Genomic DNA, 20963 nt, shown 5'->3' with positions numbered 1-20963 from the left:
TCTTCTGTTTGGCCCTAACTCTATTCTATTTGCTGCAAACTTTGCCCATTAGAAGCTCCCTTCTGCCTCACCCCTCCCCTCCCCAATAACACTGGCTCTTCACTTGGTAATTTTCCCTTTTGTGCTCACTCACGTGGTGTTTGCTATGTGTTAGGCTCTGTGCTAGGCGTTTTACATGTGAGTCTGCGAGGCAGGTGCAGTTTATTCTAGGTTTACAAAAGAGGAAGCAGAGCCAGAGAGGTTATATAACTTGCTCAGTGTCACACGGCCGCTAAGAGACAATGACAGGACTCATACTCCAACTATCTGATTTCTACTTTTCTCCTTCCCTTTACTCCCCTTCCTGGTCATCAATCTATTCCTTTGCAGGAAGGTCTTTCCATCCTTCATGAGCTCTGGAGAGACCCCACATTTGGTTAAAGACCAGCTCAGCCTCAGATCGTATGCTGGATACTACTTTTTGGGTTCCCATGGTTTGTACAGTGGAATAAAAAACTGAAGACAAATAGCCAGATAACAGGCTCCCCTCTCTTAGGCCCCAAGAGGCCACATTGGCTTTGGTGGGCTACCAGGGGCTTGAGCTTGGATACTAGGATCATATTTGGGGCCTATGGCTTTAGGGTCATTTAGGAACTTACTCAATGTCCACTATACTGGAAATATTCTGAAACTAGATGGAAAGTGGGCACTAGGGCTAGGTCAACTACTCTGGCTCACGGATGGCCAACCAGCCAGTTTATTTCCTGTGCAATTTAAAATAAATTTTTTTTTGATGTTTGTTTATTTTTTAGAGAGAGAGGAGACAGAGCGCTAGCAGGGAAGGGGCAGGGAGAGAGGGAGACACAGAATCTGAACCAGGCTCCAGGCTCTGAGCTGTCAGCACAGAACCTGATGTGGGGCTCAAGCTCACAAGCTGCGAGATCATGACCCGAGCTGAAGTTGGATGCTCAACCGACTAAGCCACCCAGGCACCCCTCTTCTGTGCAATTTTTAAAGGAAGCATGAAGGACAAAAGATTGTTCTTGCCACTGATATCAGTGCTCCAATTTAACATCATCACACCCTGTGAAAGACCTAAGGAATCCTTTGAAAGATAAAAGGTTGCTGCAAATGACTTGTGAAAAAACTTTTAATATCTAAATCATAAGCATTCACTGTATAAGATCTGTTGAGCCACAATGGATGGAATTAGGAATTTACTTAACTGTGTTTTGTCAGATTGACTACCAGATTAAGAATTCTTTAAAAAAATTTTTTTTAATGTTTATTCATTTTTGAGAGACAGAGAGAACAGAGCTTGAGTGGGGGAAGGGCAGAGAGAGAGGGAGGGAGAATCCAAAGCAGGCTCTAGGCTCTGAGCTGTCAGCACAGAGCCTGACGTGGGGCTTGAACTCACTAACTGCGAGATCATGACCTGAGCTGAAGTCGGACACTCAATCACCTGAGCCACCCAGGTGCCCCCCAGATTAAGAATTATTAATTACCACTTTCTATAGGGAGCATCTTCCACCCACCCATCCACTCATCCATCCACCCATCCAATCAACCATCCATTCATCCCTCCATCCCTCCATCTACCCACCTACCCATCCATCCATTCATCCATCCATGCATGCAAACATCATCCATATATCCATCTAACCAACAATTCATCCATCCATCTGTCCATCTACCATCTGTCCGTCCATTCATCCATCCAACCATCCATTCATTCATCCATCCATCCATCCATCCATCCACCCATCCACCATCCATACATCTATCCATCTATCTACCCATCCAACAATGACTGGAACACTCACTGTGCACATGATGGAATGCTTGGTCTGGAACAGACAATACAATTCCCTGGTCTTCAATTCAAAATTTAGAAGCTAGCTTTGCTGAGGATGAAAGAAATTTTCTTGATGCTTTAATGGGAAGATAACCAGTTCCAACTCTGGAGTCTACTGGGTAGTTTGATATTTTGCCAACACAATCACTAAGCTTTCGTTCTGTATATTCAAAGCCTCAGCTCTGACCCTCTTTTTCTAGTACTGGAGTTTAGTTGGTCATCTCCCACTCCTTTTTTACCTATAGCGCATAGGCATATTTCTATTCCTTGCCATGATTCAGCTGGCAGTGGGCCTGTCTTATGCCCTCAGTGTGACGATTGCTGGTAGAGCTTCTGATGGAAAGGTTCTGGAAGGGGATATACTTGGCTTTGCTAGTATAGCTAAGAGCAGGCTGTGGCTTTTTACAGTCCCTGGAAGAGCTGACATTGTGAGCCTTAGAAATAGAGAGCTGGGTTTTGATTCTGTGAGATAAGATGAGAGTGTACTAGTTGTTTATTATTGTGTAACAAATTACCCCAACTTAGCAAACAACAAACATTTATTATCTTAGAGTTTCCGTATGTCAAGTATCTGGGTGTGGCTGAGTCTGGCCCAAGGTTTCTAAAGAAACTGTAGTCAAGTTGTTGACTTGGGCTATGGTCTTATCTGAAGGCTCTATAGGGACTGAGGAGGACACGTTGAAGCTTAGTCACGTGATGGTTGGCAGGCCTCAGCCTCTCACTATGTGGACCTCTCCTTGGGGATGCCCCATGACATGACAGCTGGCTTCCTCTAGGGTGAGTGATGTCAGAGAGAGTGAAGGAGAGCAGTCAAGGCAGAAGCCATGGTCTTTTAAAACCCTGATTTCCGAAGTGACATCCTTCACTTCTGCTGTATTATATTTACTAGAAACAAGTCAACATGTCTAGTCTACACTCAAGGTGAGGGGATCACACAAAGACATGAATATAGGAGGTGGGACCATGGCAGGGGGAGATTCTTAGCGGCTACCTGGCACAGCGCATATGTATAGGGAGTGGGAGGGAGAAGAAGTTGCCTAGGAGAGCATCAGTCTATATAGAGAGGGGCTGGAACTTCTGTTAAATGCTCCTTAGGCCTTCACTGCTCATTGCATCCCTCTGTTCTGGTTAAGAGTTAGGGCAGCTCCAGGCATAACTGTGGTTTCCCCATAGTCTGCAGACTTCCCTTTCTGTAACCTCAAGCTTCCCTTCCCATCCTCTGCAAAACACACTGCCCAGAGAAATTCTGCTAATTTGGCTCCCATTGATCCATAAATGTTTGGTTAGGATCAGTGAGGAAGGAGTATGCCTATTAATAGGGACTATTCCTCAAACACATAAAGCTCTGGTTAGAATTTCAGACTCCTGATGGAAGAGCGTGGAAGGTTCTTTCTTGCAGCTGGGAAGGTGGGAGTGGAGGGCTTCTCATTTGCCCATCCTGTGCGCATGGACGGGTAGCATTGCAGGGGGCCAAGGGAATGGGCTGTGCACTCAGTCAGCCTGGCTGGGATTCCAGTCCCACCACTTACTAGCTGGGTGACTTCTAGCAAACTGTCTGATCATTTGTAGCCTCAGTTTCCTCATCAGCATCCTAACACAGGGATGATAACAGCAGCTTCATCTCATGGAAGCTGTTGCTTGAGCTTCCAATAAGCACAATAAGCACTCAATAAGCACTCAATAAATGTTAGCCATTTTCATCCTCGCAGTCATAACTGCCTCATTAAGCGGAGTCAGAGAAGGACTGAGACACAGGCACACATGCAGAGGTGTCTGGCACGGGAAAGGGTGGTGGGAGGCAGGGTGTGGCTGGGGCCGGCAGGGCAGGAGGGTAAGACAGAGCCTGGGCCTGCCTTGAGCTTGGCCGTGAGACAGGGGAGGGCCTTGACGTAACTTGTTACTCATTTGGTTCTGGATAATTTCTGATGCATTCTAACACAGCCTTGTAAGTCAACCTTAGGATTCAAGCTGTCTGTTCTGAAGCTTTCAGGAAGGAAGACAGACTTCCTCATTGGCTAACAGAGAGTGATCAGGGCCAATGCCTGTCCAGGGAGAGCAAACTTTCCTAGGTGCCTGGGCTTGCCTGGGAGATCTGAATGCCTGAGTTCATGCGAAGTCTCCTGGGGCCTGCCCCGGCCAATACTGGGGTTTCTGGAGTCACGCCGGGCCACTGTCAGGACAGGCCAGTGCACCCCCTTTAGAAACCGGGGCTCCCTTCCACTCAGTCTCCATATCCAGACTCAGTCGTACCTATGGCCCTTGGCATGGGCCCATGTGTGCCCAGGATCAGAATGATATCGGGCTTAGCTCTCACAAAATTAGGCTTATGAGAAACTGCAGGAGCATAGCCATTAGGCGGTGTTGGGTGGTGTGAGTGCTTTGAGCTCTGGAGGCAGACAGAATGCTCGTGCTCAAATCCCCATCTGACCACCTTGTGGCCGTGGGCGAGTTTCTCTCTGTGCTTTAGTTTCCTCATCTATGAACTGGGGATAATGAGGACTGCCTCCTGGGAGCAGTAAATGAGATGGTACCTACGGAGCACTTAGAAATGCATCTTGTGCATTTGGAGATTATGTTATTGTGATTTAGAGGCAGGCTTTGGTGAAAACTTAACATTGGGGGAAGTCTGTGTTCCTTTGCTAAAGGCCTGTGGGCTGGCGTTTCTGTCGGGTGCGTGGAAAAGCATGGAAGCAGATGGGCTGAGCAGAGAAGCCCCTTAGAGGGCTCACTTCCTGTAAACAAAAGGGTTTATTTTATTATTATTTTTTTAAATATTTTTTTTTCAATGTTTATTTATTTTTTTGGGACAGAGAGAGACAGAGCATGAACGGGGGAGGGGCAGAGAGAGAGGGAGACACAGAATCGAAAAAAGGCTCCAGGCTCTGAGCCATCAGCCCAGAGCCTGACGCGGGGCTCGAACTCACGGACCGCGAGATCGTGACCTGGTTGAAGTCGGACGCTTAACTGACTGCGCCACCCAGGCGCCCCAAAAGGGTTTATTTTAGAAGAGGTAATGTGTTTCCATCAGATGAGAGATATCTTTTCCTTTTCCTTTTTTTTTTTTTTTTAAATCAGGGAGGATCTTTACTCATGTAGTGGGTCTGCTTTAATTCCTGGCTGTTCAGGGGTGCGGGGGTGGCTCAGTCAGTTAAGTGTCCGACTTCGACTCAGGTCATGATCTCATAGTTCATGGCTTCGAGCCCCGTGTCAGGCTCTGTGCTGGCAGCTCAGAGTCTGCAGCCTCCTTCGGATTCTGTGTCTTCCTCTCTCTCTGTTCCTCCCCGCTCACACTCTCTCTCTCAAAAATAAATAAAGCTTAAAAAGAAAATTCCTGGCTGTTCTACTTTTGGTACTATGTTAAGAATCACCTGTTCTTCATCCATTCACCAAACTTCTATTGCCCACATGGCCTGTTTGGTGGTGGGCCAGCTGTTTGCTGGGAGCTGCCTTTTGCTGGCTGACCAGCTGACTGGGCATGTCCTGGCTGTCCTGCTCTGGGCAGAGTGGGTGAGCATTGCACCCTGTGGCCCATTGTTCTGGCAAATGTCCCAGCCTCCAGGGCTGAGTGCTACCTGGCAGCCTACCCATCTGTGTTCCCAGCTTACCTGCCTTGCAGCTCCATCCCTCAGTTGTACCGAGGCAATGAACTGAATGTAATATTTAGGCTTTGGATTCCTGAGAAACTTCAGAACACAGACCAGCGGGGGGCAGAGCAGGAAATCAGATCGGAGGATTAGATTCTAGCTCTGGAAGTTTTGCTTTTGAATGTTTGTACATTCTCTCGTTGACCCCTCTTTTCCTTCGCTTTGTTAGAGATAATGCAAGTCCAGTTTCATACTTAGATAAGAGCGCTCCTGAGAAAACAGAGAAAGGTCAGGGGAGGAATTCCCACCCATTTTATTGCCACAGGGTCAAGACATTTGACACAAAGTGCCATATCACTCTGCAGAATGGTGGTGGGTTCTGAGAAACAGCCATTTGAGAAAGGCTTTCCTGTGACACCAGTGGATTTGGAATTTCATACATCAGCTGGGATAACCCTTGCCCCTACCTTATTGCCTGTTCTGTTCTGCCTTCCACGAACAGTGACCCTCACTCTTGCCCTTCTTTGGGGTCGGTGCAGTGGGAGGACATGATCTGTTCCTACTAACAGCACTTCTGACACCAAATTTGTGTGCTTTTTCCCCAAGCCAACCCATTCTTTGACTTTCTGGATACCAACTGAGTGTCCTGCAATTCAGTTCTGACACAAAGACCTGAAATCAGTGCAGACCCAACAGATTAAGGGCTCAGTCCCACCAGACTGCCCCACTTCAGATGCTAATCACAAGTACTGGGTTCTCATGGTACCCGCTTCTGTTTGACTTGGCTACAAGTTGGGGGCTCCCACAATGCCTTCTTCAGGTTCAGTAATTTCCTAGAATGGTTCACAAAACTCCGACACTTTACTTACTGTTACTATTTATTATAAAGGCTATTATAAAGGGTACAGATCAACAGCCAGATGAAGAGGTGCATAGGGCAAAGTCCAGAAGGATCCTGAGCATAGGAACTTCCGTCCCCATGGAATTGGGGTGTGCCACCCTTTTGCATGTGCAGACATTCACCAACCCAGAAACTTTCCAAACCCTGTTGTCTAGGGATTTTAATGGAAGTTTTATTATGCAGGCATGGTCAGTTATTAATCCCCAGCCTCTCTCCCATCTCTGGAGGTTGGAGGGTGGGGGCCGAAAATTCCAGCTCTTTGATCATGCCTGGGTATTTCTGGTGACTAGCCCCCATCTGGAATCTATCTAGGAGCCCACCAAGAGTGGTTTCATTAGAACAAAAGATGCTGCTGTCACCTAGGATATTCCAAGTGCTTTAGGAGCTCTGGGTCAGGAATCAGGGAGAAAGAACAAATACATATTTCTTGTTATTGCAGAGGGTGATGCCGATAATGATCTGGGCCTCCCTATTTTCTCCTAATTTCTTCTGGGCTGAGTGTAGCTTCCTGGCCCATGCCATTTTGGAAGGGTCAGCTGCCCTGGGGACTAGTCAGAGGACACTCAGTAACCTGAGGCTACTCTCCCTTACCCCTGCCTTCCAACACATACCAAAGGCAGGGCCACACCTGGACCAAAGCTGTGCCTGCTGTACCCTTCAGTGAAAATGCAGGCATGAGAGGCAGGAGGCGGTGGCGGGGGGAGGGGGGGTTGCTGTGGAACTTGTCTTGGGCAGATGGGGAACAGAGATCTCCCTGCAGTCTCTGGGAACCCACTGATCATGCGACTGAGCCCAGCATCAGCCCCTGGGGATGGGTCGAGGTGGGACTGGCTATAAGATCCTTGTAAGAGGAACTTCAGGTTTAGACAGGATTAGTGCTGTGGAGAACAGATGTCTGCTGTTTGGAGGTCAAGGGTGACTGAGTAGGAAGGAGGGCCCCCTACTTTATGGAATGGCCATGGTGTCTATATTTATTTTTCTAAAGAGTAGAAGGCACAGATGAGAGGAAATACATAAAAAGAGATTTGGGAAGAGATCCAGATCCACACTTTAGCTTCAATGGGTCCATTGTGGGTCCCGGAGATGGGATTGCCCTGAGTTGGGGCGGGGCCTGTAGGGAATCACTGGAGACATTGGCAGAGTTCCCCCTTGCATGGACACTTGCCAGGATGTGTGATCTCTGGTCTGTGGTTCACTGGGCCAATGGCATGGCTGGATTGTGGTCTGGGGGAGGATGGAGGGGGGTTCAGGTGGAGGGTGAGCTGAGGGCTCCGAGTTGCGGGGCAACAAAGGGGTGTCCTCGTACCCACCCACAGATGTGTCAGCCTGAGCTAGGAAGCTGGCTTGGATGGTGGTGAGATCATGGGCAGATGGCCTCCTGGCCCCCCATTGGCCCCAACTGAAGTCACAACAGGGGACTTGCCCACGAGGAGACCTTAGGGCCACCCCTCAGCTGCGGGGTGAGGATGGCACCTTGGTCTCTGCCCTGCTGAGCTCAGAGAATGCCCGCCTCACCCCTCCTCTGTCCCCCATCTGGGCTGGCCTTTTAGCCTGCTTGCCTTAGGGGACTCTCGTGGGTGGGGCTGTGCCCTGTGCCCCCCCCCCCCCCCCCCCCCGCCACAATACCAGTGCAGAGAAAGGCCTGTTCCCGGACCAAGCAACACCTGACCCCAGCAGAGCCAGATCCTGTGGGGCGGCTGTAGGGAAGGGCTGGGAGTCACAGTGAACTGAGAGCAAGGAGCTGCGGGTTCTGGGCTGGGCTCCACCACTGACTGCATGTGGCTGTCACTTCCCTTAGTCCTCCCTTCCATAAAGTGAGACATTGACCCAAAGATCCTACTGTGACCTCTCACGGACTGAGGAGAGGGACCCGAGTTAGAGTCCTCCTGTGGAACACGTTTTCAGACTGGTGTGGGGAAAGAACATCTGGAGTTTCCACTTGGGGTGCCTGGGTTGCACGTGCATTCCACCTTTGCCACCTCCGAGGGGCTTCCACACCTCCTCCTGCTCTTACCTCCCTCCTCTGTGTCCCTCCAGGGGAGTGTCTCGTCACAGGACAATCCCACTTCAAGAGCTTTGACAACAGGTACTTCACCTTCAGTGGGGTCTGCCAGTATCTGCTGGCGCAGGACTGCCAGGACCACACCTTCTCTGTTGTCATAGAGACTGTCCAGGTGAGCTTGCCTGCCACGAGTCAGGAAGCTGTGACCGGGGTTGGGGCAAGGTGGTCCCGTTTCCTTCGTGAGCTGCCGGGGTACATGCTCCAGAGACCGAAGCAAGGAGGGGAAATCTAGAGGGCACAGGGCTCCCTGCTGAGGATTGAAGTCCCAGACTGGCTTTGGAACCATAGGCCCAAGAGTTCTTTATAAAGACTGGAGCAGGACTGGGAAAGGGTGTGGGGAGCTGGGCTCAGGGCCGTGTTCTGGCACACCTCCAGGGGCCCACTCACAGAGACCGCTCCGTCAGAATGGAGCTGCTTCTCTTAAGAAGGCCAGACGCTGTGTGGGGCTGTGCTCTTTCTCTGAGGAAATGGGTCCTGGGCTGGAGCACTGGGCTGGGGTTGTGGTGACATCACTCTGTGTGCCGCTCTTGGCAGTGCGCTGATGACCCTGATGCTGTCTGCACCCGCTCCGTCACTGTCCGCCTGCCCAGACTGCACAACAGCCTTGTGAAGCTGAAGCATGGGGGAGGAGTCTCCATGGATGGCCAGGACGTCCAGATCCCTCTCCTGCAAGGTGTGCTCCCTCCTTCTCCAGGCCTGGGGCGGGTGCAGCTCACCTACAGAGCTCCTGCCCCTCAGCAGTGCTCACTGCCCACCTCTTCTGTGAGGAGAGCTAGCTTCGGAGGGGTGGGTATCCTCTATCTTCGGCATGCATCCTTTCAAGAAAGGAAGGCTTCCTGGAGGAGGAGGAGGATGGGTGGAGGAAGCTGGCTGGAGGCAAGGGAGCTGCTCTCTGGCATGGAAAGGGCGCAGAGGGGGAAAGGGGACCAAGAAGGTTTTCACTTAGCTTGAGCCAAAGGGGCGAGTTGAAGGTTGGGCACGGTGGTTGGAGCTCTCCTTTGAGGTGGGAAAGGAGCAGAGGCTGACGTGGAGAGGTTAGGGGGTGGCTGGTGATGGGTCAGACCAGAGGATATCGTGGGGCAAAGCCAGGTGACCCTGTGACCTGTGGGAAGAGCTGACCTGTCCAGTGACTTTGCCAGTTGGCACCACACCCTTTTGAGCAGTGTAATTGCCACCTTCACCCTCAAAGTGGCTGTCAGATCCTTCCTATTTCTTTCCCATGACCTTCATGGACCATGTGGCCCATTATCCTGGCATTGACCACAGCACGTCCACCTGTGTTTAATGCTGTCTGAGTCTCCCCATGAGGTACCTTCCTCCAGGGCAAGAGATTATGTCTCCTACCTCGTCTCCAGTGAGAACTGCTGTATTCAACCACACAGCATCGCTCAGACATGACGACTGAGTAACTCAGCCTAGAAGTGGGGTGCAAGGCCAGAAGGGCTTGGGGAATTCTCAGGGGTCAGGGGTTCAATGGGAGGCAGAGCCTCAGAAGCCAAGGATGCAGAAGCCTCTGCCGCCTTCTTGTGGCAGTGGAGTGAATGTCAGGCTACGGCCAGGGTACAGAGGCACCTTTCTACGGCACCCAATTTGTACTACATCCTGATTATCCTTTCTCCTGAGACCCCGTTAAGCCTCATGGACATCCCCATCTGCCCCCAACTCCTTGATTTCATTGTTACAGTCCTTCGTGAGATACCCAGTCTCTTCCCACTATACATCTGCCTGTCACCACCCTGCCCTCTTCCCATCTCAGCCTAAATCCTGTCTCTGCTCTGTTCCAGGTGACCTCCGCATCCAGCACACCGTGATGGCGTCCGTGCGCCTCAGCTATGGGGAGGACCTACAGATGGACTGGGATGGCCGTGGGAGGCTGCTGGTGATGGTAGGTGCCCTCCCAAACACTGCTTCCCTGTAGCCTGGACCTTACAAAGTTCTTCTTGTGCTCTGGCAGAGCTCTGGCTTTATGTGGTGGGAGAAGAATTCCTCTATCCCCAGGCCCTACGCCCCCAGAATAAGGAACAGGCCTCTCTTGTTTATGAGAGGCTGGTGTTTGTTGTCTGGACACCCCTTGTTTGCCCTGGGGGTTCTCCCTTCTGGGGCTCTGGTGCCCCAAGGCCCTCCAGACTGGGCTGGCTCCTGAAGGGTAGGAGGTAGCCTTTGGCGCCCAGCCTCCTGGCTGCAACAAAGCTGGGGAGCAGGGGGTGTCTCTCAGGGGGTGCCCGCTGTGGGCAGCAAGGGAAGAGCCCATCTGGAACTCGCAGCCGAGGTCCCCTGTTGTGCATCCTGGGGGAGAAAGCCATCCTACTGCCCAGTAAGTTTGCCCTGGGAACTGCCAAATCCCTCCCCCTGTCCCTGGGTCTCTGTGGTCTGGGGGGCCACTTCCTTGTGTTCTCCATGGCCCCAGAGTCACATTTGGGTAGCAATCCATAGATTTCAACAGGGCTTCCTCTCTGGAAATTTCCCAGAGCAGATGGACAGTGTGATTGCCACTGCCATTTTTATAAATGAAGGAACCCAGGCTCAGGTGAGTCAGGACACGTGCCCAGGACTACACACGTGATTGGTGGTGGAGCGGGATCAGCTCTCTGGCAGTGTCATTCCTGCTGGACCAGAGCTTCTCATTTCTTGGTCTTCAGATGACTTTGTACTCTTAAAAATTATTGAACACCCCAAGATCTTTTACAGAGGTTGTATCTGTCAACATTTACCATGTTGGAAATTAAATTAGAGAATTAAAATACATACTTATGAATTCACTTAAAAAATAACAATAATAATCTATCGTATGCCTGGAACTAATATAACAATGCATGCTAATTACACTTCAATTGAAAAAACCCAAACAAAAATAACAATAATAAATCCACTACATGTTAACATAAACAATAATTTTTTTTGAAAAATAACTATGTTTTCCAAAGGAAAAATAAGGAGTGAGAAGAATATTATTGTTTTACATTTCTGCCAATTTCTTTAATGGCTGGCTTAATAGGAGACAGCTGGAGACTCGCATCTCCTTCTGCATCCAGTCTTTTGCAACATTATGTGTCATGTAGCCTCTGGAAAATTCCACTGTACACTTGTAAGAACATGAGAAAGAAAAAGCTGAATAACATCTCTGTATGATTAGGAAAGTAGTTTTGGCCTTGTGGACACCTTGAAAGGGCTTCAGGGACCTCCGTGCCCCAAAGGGTCCCAAGACCTCAGTTGAAGGCCATAGCGCAGGAAGATCTCAGAGAGCTTCTTGTCAGCCTCTCCTCTGCAGTTAGAAATAAAACCCATCATTTCTGGAGCAAGAAAGAACTCACCCTGGTCTCATGATCTTTTGGTTACAGAGTTAGGATCAAAACTCAGGTCTCCTGACCCCCGACTAACTCACCTCCTGCACCCTGGTCTTCAGAAAGGGTGCCTCCCACCCTGCCATTGGCCATACCACCTTCTCTAACCTCTCATGTCATAGTAAGGGTGCTCTTGATCTGAGGGCTGAGCCTATCTCTGGAACAAGCCAAGGGGACCCAGGAGACAGAGGAAGATACTGCCTTAGTGGGGATAGTGTGACAGCAGGCCTGGGGGTGACCAGAGGGACTCTGTGGGGGAATGAGGGTACTCACGGTCTGGGAATGAGGAGGAAAGAGAGGATGCTGAGGCACAGGTGGAGGGAGTGAAGACATCACCTGTTTCATTGCTCAGGTCAGGGCTGGCCTTGACCGCAGGCATTGCGTTTCAGCTTGTGTCCTCAGAAGAACCTCATTCATTCACGAACTTGCTCAGTCATTTGTTCAACACATAGTTAGTGAGTGTTTAGAGGCACCATTCTAGAGGACAAGGCTACAACTGTGAAACTCCGCAGACAAGGATCCCTGCCTCACTTAATTTATGTTGTACTGGGGGAAGACAGACGATAAACCAACCAAACCAGTAAATTATATCGTATATTAGAAGGAAATCCTGAGGAGATGAATAAAGCAGAGAAAGGGACAAAAAGTGTCAGGGTCTGAGCATTTACATTTTAAGTAGGGATGTTAGGGGGCACCTGGGTGGCTCAGTCAGTTAAGCATCTACAGCTCAGGTCATGATCTCATGGTTCACGAGTTCAAGTCCCGCTGAGCTGTCAGCACAGAGCCTGGAGCCTGCTTTGGATTCTCTGTCTCCCTCTCTGCCCCTGCCCCACTCGTACTCTGTCTCTCTCTCTCTCTCACACAAAAATAAAATTTAATTTAAAAAAATTAAAAAAAAATAGGTCAGGGAAGGCCTGGGTGCCTAGTGTGGCCAAACTTGAAATTTGTAAGGCAAACAGGGAAACGTTACTTTATTCTCTTCTAATGGCATTTCCTTGGGTACATTTTATATGGGTCCGGAACCTTCCACTAGATTGTTCATCTTGCATCCTGTGAAGTCATAGCTGGAAGCTGGAAGGGGCTCCAAGAGATGTCCGTAGGAGCTCAGTTCTAGTGCATGATGGTTTCAACACAGGGAGGTCATCTGGCTGTGTTAATTACATGCAGAGCAGGAGTCAGGATTCTGGGGTCCCAGACCTGGTTCCATCTTTGAATCAGGGCCGTCTCAATAGAAACCAGCAGCTGCCCCAAGCTGTAAAGTGTGAAAGGCAGGTTTAACTCCCTAGCTTGTCTGTGAGTATGCACTTTGGGCTCAGAAGGACGGAGAACAAGCCACATGCTGATGGCCTAGAGTTTGACCCCCAGAACCATCCTGGTCACCCATAGTGGGCTGCCCCAGATTCCTTGCTGACCCTAACTCCTCTGATCACACCACCTAGAGTCCTCCTTGGTCATGGTCCTTTCTTCCCAATGACACTCAGCGGCTGAGTCAAATTGAGATGGGAAGGTGTTGTTCTTTGTCACTGGGACTACTTGGACCATAATGGACTCAGCCTGCTTCACCCACACGTGTGACCGATATAAGTGTTCAGTAAAGGGGTGCTGACTTTGCACTTGATTCCGTGGGTGTCAGGGCTACCGTGTCTCCTCTGACAGGCGAGGGTGCCACAGAGCCCTCTGGACTAGGGCTCAACCTGGCTACTACTTCCAGCTCTGCCACCACCTCTGACCTTAGGCTAGTCATTTTCCTCTCTGGGACTCAGTGTTGCCATCTTTAAATGGGTAGATCTCTAAAATGCCCTCTGGCAAGACTGCTCTCTGGGGCTGATTTAAGAGCAGGGATGTTGCTGGTGGTAAACTTACACTACAGTTAGCTTTTCTTCCCTCTGCAGCCTCGGACTTGGCTACGGTTTATTAAGTTCGTATTTATTTTTCACCCAGGGAGCTCTTTTTGATTACAACTATCTCATTAGTGACTGGAAGCTGTGGCTGCTTTGGCCGCCACCGCTCCAGGGTAATCTGCCTCTCCCTGCAGCTGTCCCCCATCTATGCCGGGAAGACGTGTGGCCTGTGTGGGAATTACAATGGCAACAGGGGTGACGACTTCGTCACGCCCGCTGGCCTGGCCGAGCCCCTGGTGGAGGACTTCGGGAACGCCTGGAAGCTGCACGGGGACTGTGAGGACCTGCAGAAGCAGCACAGTGATCCGTGCAGCCTCAACCCGCGCCTGAGTACGTAAGCCTGGGGGGAAGGGAGGCCTCGCAGAGCCCTGAGGTGTCTCCCGGGTTCCAGTGCATTCCATGGCACCAGTGCACCCACTTTTGGGGGACAGGGGCACTTGGCTTTTACCATCAGCATTTGATTATCTGCATCTGGATCATTTATTCTTCAACGGCCCTTGATTGTGCACTCTCCATGGGCCGAACCCTGGGAAAGACGAGAATAGTACGTTTCCTGTCCCTGGACCTTCGCAGTCTGTTGGAGCAGCAGCCACACAGAATTAAATTATCGGAGGATAAATGCACTGGGGTGGCCATTTGCAGGTTGATCTGTGTGACATCATTTCAGTCCTGCATTCATTTCCCTCTTACCCAACCCATCGTGGGACTATTTGTCCCGTCTGTCCGTGGGTGGTGTGCTCTGGAAATGCAATTTATTATGTATTTAAGCCAAACGTAAAGTTTATTGGTTGCAGGAGAAAAATCACAGTGATTTCCAGTCGCTTTGCAGCGCGTGCTGCCGAGGGGGAAGCCGGTTGGGGGATTTCAGAGTGGGATTGGTCACTGCCGTCCGGGGGCGGGAGCTCCGAGGGCGGGGGCGGGGCCCCGGCCAAGCCCGTGCGCGGCTCTCTCTCCCACCACAGCCAGGTTTGCGGAGCAGTCGTGCGCTCTGTTGACGTCCTCCAAGTTCGAGGCCTGCCACCGCGTCGTGAACCCTCTGCCCTACGTGCAGAACTGCCGCTATGACGTCTGCTCCTGCTCCGACGGCAAAGACTGTCTCTGCAGTGCCGTGGCCAACTACGCCGCAGCCTGTGCCCGGAGAGGCGTGCACATCGGGTGGCGGGAGCCCAGCTTCTGTGGTGGGTGCCCTCCCTGTCCGCCAGCTCTCGCACAGCCCAACCCCGCATAGTTCTCCTCGGATGTCCTGTGTGCGGCTCGTTCTTTTCACGGCAGTGTCTCTGCATTATTGCTTTCAGAACCGGGCCCAAGCGCATTTGGCAAGCATGGGTAGTGAGAACTGTTTATTTGCAGCCGCCCTCTCCTCCTCCCCCCCCCCCCCCAACTCCTGCAGGACAGGCGGTGGGGACTCGCTCTCTCACAGGACAGTGTGATTACTCTAGCCTGTTCCCGGAGGGCGAGTTGCATCCCTCTACCTGGTGGTGGTCTAGAACCTTGGAGTTCCTGGGAAGCAGAGATTTCATGTGGCTGCTGCCACCTAGTGTTCCATAAATGTATGGCCAGGTGGAGGAATGAGTGAGTCCCAGATCCCAATGGGTCTCTGCACTCAGGTGTGGGGAATGCACCTGCGGATCCTTTGCTTGTAACTCCAGCCAGATGATCAGTAGACTCCTGGCCCACATCTCTGGCATTGATAGAGTTATGTAAAGTTGAATGACATCAATGTCCCCAGCTGACTTTGGAGTCTCACTCTGCCATGTTAGATTTCTGCCACCACAGCTGGTATCTGCTCCACATTCTGGACCCTCGAACAGCTAGATTGTGCTCACTCTGTTGGTGGTGGTGCTGCACGGGGAACATGTGCCGAGTGCCCAGCATGGTCAGGCAATGCCAGTGGTGTAGAAACTGCCTCCGTACTAGGTGACTGTCACACTGAGTAAAAGGATAATGAGATTAAGGCAGAGGCAATCAAGGAAGGCTTTCTGGAGGTGGTGTACTCGACCAGGCTTTAAAAAGTCACCATCTTGGCAGAAAAGAGTTGTTCCACAGGCGGATAGTAGTAGTGATGCATGGAAATGAGGAGGATATTCTGGGAGGATGAGGTGTCGTGAATATTCTGATTTTTAGGGTGAAGTACATGTGCGTGGAGACTAATATGCCCGTGGTCCTGGCAGAAGCAGGGAAATAGGAGCTATGAGAGGCGGAGAAAGGTCCTAATATATATCACATATTTGAAGAAGCTTAGGTACAGGGCTCTAGAAATGTCACTATTGGGGTCTAATGAGCCAACTCATGTTTCAAGTCTAAGCAGTGTCCTAAAAAAAGAGGAGCAGAGACAGAAGTGAGGATGAAAGGGACCACGTGTATGCATGCATGCAGTTGTGCCTCCCTGTCCCTCTGGGTCGGGGATGCCAGAGTCATGGCCAGCAGCCGGAAGAGCAGAGTCTGAGGCCTTGCTGGAACTTGCGGGTGACTTCCCCGCCCTGCGGCCTTGAGCCCATCATCTCCCCCTCCACACCCCAGTTTCCTCATTGGGGTTTGCTGTTTAGAAACTGGGCAAAGTAATGAGGAAATGGCGTGCTGTTCATGACTATGCTTTGGTTGTCCACCAATATTAGAAATACTGCATTATCAGTGTGCTACAGCATCTGAAGGATTTCCTCATTTAGGACGTTCTCCCAGATCACTGAGGGCTTACCGGCACGTTCTGTAATCTCACGAAAGCTGCTGTCCTTCACCTCCTGAGAACACAACAAAAGGGAACAGGCTGAGACTGTGGGAGCAGGGACTGAAATTTGGAGGCAGAAAATGTATGGGTGGTGGGAAGTTTTCTGTCTCTATGGGCTTATGTGGAGGTGAACCAGAGAAGAGGCTGGCCAGATGGTCCTGGAGGCCTGAGCCCCGAGGAGGGTGGGCAAGACTCCTGGGTTCCTGACTCCATCCTGTACCTCATTTTCTCCCTGAGAAATGAACAGAGCTCCCTACACCACTAACTCCATCCTTAAGAAGAGCCCCCATCAGCTGGGGATGCTCATGAAGCAAGGACTGATCATGCTGTGAGGAGATTGGGAGAAGCATGCTTTGTTTTGCTTGTTACTTGGTTACATTTCCTTTGGGAAGAAAAGAGCATAGGCTTCTTGTAGATGGGGACAAGTCTTAACCACTTCTGCCTCCATGAGCCTAGCACAGCCCCTGGCACACAGTGGGAGCATGAGAAACGTCTGTTAAACTGAGGTGGCCACTGCTCCTTCTGGGGAGGAAGCCCAGAGGAGAAATTCAATACGGCTCGAAGCCAGTTCTAGAGACATCTGTCAGAGAGAAAAAGCTCTCTGCTCCAGCTGCTCCTTAATGGGTGAATGAATGTGCCCTTAATATCACAGGTTCAATGGATTGAAAGAGAGTTGCATTTTTATTGCCCAAAACACCCCATCTTAACACACCCTGCTCTCAATACTCATCCACTGACCCAACCTCTCTGCTGGTTCAGAGAAAAACCCATGTCTAATATGGTTACGGAGCCCCCTCCCTTCTCAGATCCCTTCAAATACTAAACCCTGAGCAGGTGCAGGAGGGGAAGCCTACAGGGGCTCTCCAGGTGTTCTCACCCCCATGTCTGAGGTTCACGGCCAGGGCTTCCTTTTACACTTTCTGTGACACATTTTGCCAGTGGGTGTCCACTGTAGAAATGGATTCTAACAGAGAGGGCAAGGGTTCTAATGGTCCCAGTGGGAGTGTCCTCAGAGTGAGGTGGTCATTTCTTGGATAGGAGCTGATTAGCAAGAAGAAAGCCTTTAGAAAGGGCAAAGCACTTCCCACACCCCCAGTAAAGGGTTTCCTCATCGGGGTGCTCACAGTGTTGGCCAGAATCCAGGAGTGCTAGGTCTTCTTAGGCCTGGGCCTTCATCTGGAATACCCCTCCCATCTGGAGCCCCCTGAGCTGGGGCTGTGTTTCCGCAGTCATCATCATGATAAAACAGCAGTGAGCATTTACCATGTGCCAGGCATTACTCTGAACTTGTTAGCTCCCTTAACCTTGACAACAATCCAGGTGGGTATTAGTCTATTCCAATGAGGAAACTGCTCAAGGTCACAGCATAACTAACTAATGGCAGAACCAAGGCTCGAACCCAGGAATTTGGGAGACAGAGCCTGTCCACTTCCCTGTATTGCTGCGTCCTTTTGGGTCTTGTCTGCTGTGCTGTTTCTCTGTGGGAGGAGGCCAGGGAGAGTGAAGGTGGGGAGCAGACAGGGCTGCCCACCTGGCTGAGGCAGGCACAAGAGTGTCCCCGCACTTTGTGGCTGTCCTCAAAAGCATGGCTCATAAGGGGTTGCTTCCTTTGTAGAGCATAATGGTTAAGAGCATGAGCTCTTGGTCCTAGAGAGCTGGGTTCAAATCCTGCCTCTGCTTCTTCCTGGGAGGCATGACCTTGACAAATTACTTAGCTTATGTTTGAGTTTTCTTACTCGTAAGAAGAGGGCTATGAGATCTAATTCAATGGGAGGTGTAAAAGGCACAGAAGCTGGTGAAGAGCAGAATATTCAGTAGATGCTCAATTATCATCATCCCAGGAGAAATGCCCTTGCCTGCCATGCCCAGTTCTTTTTAATATTCACAGTGTCAAAATCCACCTGATTTCTACATGTCCCAGACTTCAAGGATTCAGAGACCACTAAAGCAGGATCCCTCTAGTTCAGCAGAGGGGAAACCGTGTGCATTCATTATTATCATAGGCATTTGTGAGCATGACAATACAGTTTTGCTCCTAGTAGGAAAGGAAGGTAGTGATTATACAGATATAATTGGGGTTACAGGTCCTAGAAAGACAGTCCTTGTCATCTTCATGTTTCCACTGAGGCCTTCCTTTCCCTTGCCTGTCTCCCAGCGCTGAGCTGCCCACAGGGCCAGGTGTACCTGCAGTGTGGGACCCCTTGCAACATGACCTGTCGCTCCCTTTCTTACCCGGATGAGGACTGCAATGAGATCTGCCTGGAAGGCTGCTTCTGCCCCGCAGGGCTGTACCTGGATGAGAGGGGAGACTGTGTGCCCAAGGCCCAGTGCCCCTGTTACTATGACGGTGAGATCTTCCAGCCCGAGGACATCTTCTCAGACCATCACACCACGTGGTAAGTGCATGCAGCAGGACCAGGGACCTCGGGAATGGCAGGGCTTGAGAGGAAAATGGTTCTCCAAATCCTTCATTTTGTGGGTGGGAAACTGAGGCCAGGGAAGAAAGTGACTTGCCCAGCAAGTCAGAAAGAAAGCTGGGATTTCACCCAGCTTGAGTGGCTTCCTTACTCATGGCTGGCTGGAGGACTGCTTCAGCTTCATTGCCAACTCTCACGTGTTGAGCCCCATTTCCCTGCAGTAGGTCTTAGTTTCCCTGTTTGAGAACAGGAAATGGGAGGGCTCCCTGTCCCCTCCTCTGTAGCCCCCTGGCAGTGTTCCCAGGCAGGGGCATTTGAACCAGCAGAAAATAGACTAAGGCAGCCTCACCTCAGTGGTTCATTGCTACCTTGACTTGCTTTACATACTTCCCTGAAAAATAGCTCCAATCACACTTGCTTCTTTTGGCCCTTTGCCCCGTCCCTCTGTCCTGGTCCATTTCAGAGGGGCTGTCACAGTCACAGGAGAAATTTATGACATTTCCTTGTCACCTGCTCTGGCCTGGGTGCTGGCTTAGAGATTGGTGATCTGAAGGAGAACAAGACACAGTGTGCGCCCCAAAGAAGCTGATGGTTTACTAGGGAGACCAGTTAAAATGTCCTGTGGAGTATTTCAGACATAAAAGTAGAGAGAATAGAGTGAGGAGCCCTAAGGCATCTGTCCCCGGGTTCAGTGATTATCAGCACTTTGCCATTCTTGTTTTATCTATTCCCTCCTCCCCCTTTTGGGTGGAATAAAGAAAATCTCAGATATTACATCATTTCATCTGAAAATATTTCAGTATGTGTTTCTAACAGATAAGCACTTAAAAAACCCGATCTAACCATAATACCATTGTTCAGATAAGCACTAGCAATGATTCCTGATAACACCTAATATTCCATCCATGTTAGCTTTCTTGACTGTCTCAAAATGTTTTTTTATATATAATTGGTTTGTTCAAATCAGAATCCAAACAAGGTCTGCACACTGTGTGTGGTCTGAAGCTTTTCCTCCTCACTTAGTGAGATAAGTTTGTGGTCCTTCACCATCTCTTATGCCCAGAGCAGGTTGGTTATGCTTGGATGGAAAGAATGGTTGTCATTGGACTTGGATTTAAGCAAAATGCATTGTATCCCCCTCTGGACTGTGACCTCCCCAAGAGTAGAGACCACATCTTAGGTCCTGATTCCCAGCACCCAACACACTTATGGCAGAAAATAGGCATAGTCAATGTTTACTGAGATGAAATAATAATCATATTTGGTAGGCTCACCATTTTGTAGACATAAAATTCTCTACTCACTCAGAAAAGGTCAGATTGCTTCCACTTGGGAGGAGCTGGAGAAGACCCAGTGCAGGAGGTAGCTTTGGGTTTGAGGAAGATTCTAGCAGTGGGCGTGGGGCGGGCCTGTGGAGGAGGGCTTTGGGGTGGAGCCGAGGCCCAGGGCCAAAAACACACAGGGAGTACTCACCAGTCACCAAGGTAAGTCCTCTGGGGGGGCATATGTTGCATGAAGGGAAGATAAGCCTGGGAGGATGTTGGGCATTTTCGAAAGATGGGGAGGGGGGGACTGGAGCAGTAGGCAGGGAGGACCTCAGAGGTTTTGAAAGAGCAAATAAGTCAAAGCGTAGCTTTAAGGAGTGGGTTCTGGAAGCTGCATGAGGTGTGGAGGCAGGGAGATCAGTTGTGGGAAGAAGTTGACACAGTCTGGTCAAAAGGTGCTAAGGCCCCTGGCCAATACTAGCAGTGGAGATGGAGCAAGGGGACAGAGGCCAGAGACCCCAGGAAGTAAACAGACTGGGGGGACATGTAGAGGGATGAGGTTGGCTGAAGATGGCCCCGGGGTTCTGGACTGGAGTGCCCGGGAGTGCAGGAACAGCAAGAGGGCTCCTTGTGGGTAGGGGGAGGATCATGAATTTGGTCTTAGCCCAGATGGCTGAGTTGCCAAGAGCGCATGCTGGTGAGTGAGGGGAAACAGTCACCGGAGGGGTGGGTGTGGGACTCGAGTGAGAGGTGGAGGCTGGACAAGATTTGCGTGGAGGTGTTCTGTATGGCTGCAGGGGCAGCCGGGCCCACGAAGGAAGTGGATTGAGGAGCAGAAAAGGAAACTGAGTCCAGAGCTTGGGGGGATGTTCAGAGGGCCAGGGGAGCAGAAGGAGGATCCTGTGAGAGAGGCCAAAGGAAAAAGGCAAGCAA

The 20963-nt window shown here is 50.6% G+C and overlaps 1 protein-coding gene across 1 annotated transcript in view; it reads left to right on the top strand.

The window, feature by feature from the left end:
- VWF (von Willebrand factor) overlaps window positions 1–20963 on the top strand; it is a 137379-nt gene that overhangs the window by 39335 nt on the left and 77081 nt on the right. Inside the window, exons 11-16 of the mRNA XM_043563566.1 lie at window positions 8357–8493; window positions 8916–9054; window positions 10166–10266; window positions 13758–13953; window positions 14586–14801; window positions 18504–18744. Of these exons, the coding sequence (XP_043419501.1) occupies window positions 8357–8493; window positions 8916–9054; window positions 10166–10266; window positions 13758–13953; window positions 14586–14801; window positions 18504–18744 (1030 nt within the window). The remainder of the gene's footprint in view (window positions 1–8356; window positions 8494–8915; window positions 9055–10165; window positions 10267–13757; window positions 13954–14585; window positions 14802–18503; window positions 18745–20963) is intronic.

Source organism: Prionailurus bengalensis, chromosome B4, assembly GCF_016509475.1.
Source record: "Prionailurus bengalensis isolate Pbe53 chromosome B4, Fcat_Pben_1.1_paternal_pri, whole genome shotgun sequence".
In the NCBI taxonomy this organism is placed as follows: Eukaryota; Metazoa; Chordata; class Mammalia; order Carnivora; family Felidae; genus Prionailurus; species Prionailurus bengalensis.
The sequence above is the reverse complement of the archived record's forward strand: the minus strand, read 5'-3'. Positions and strand labels throughout refer to the sequence as shown.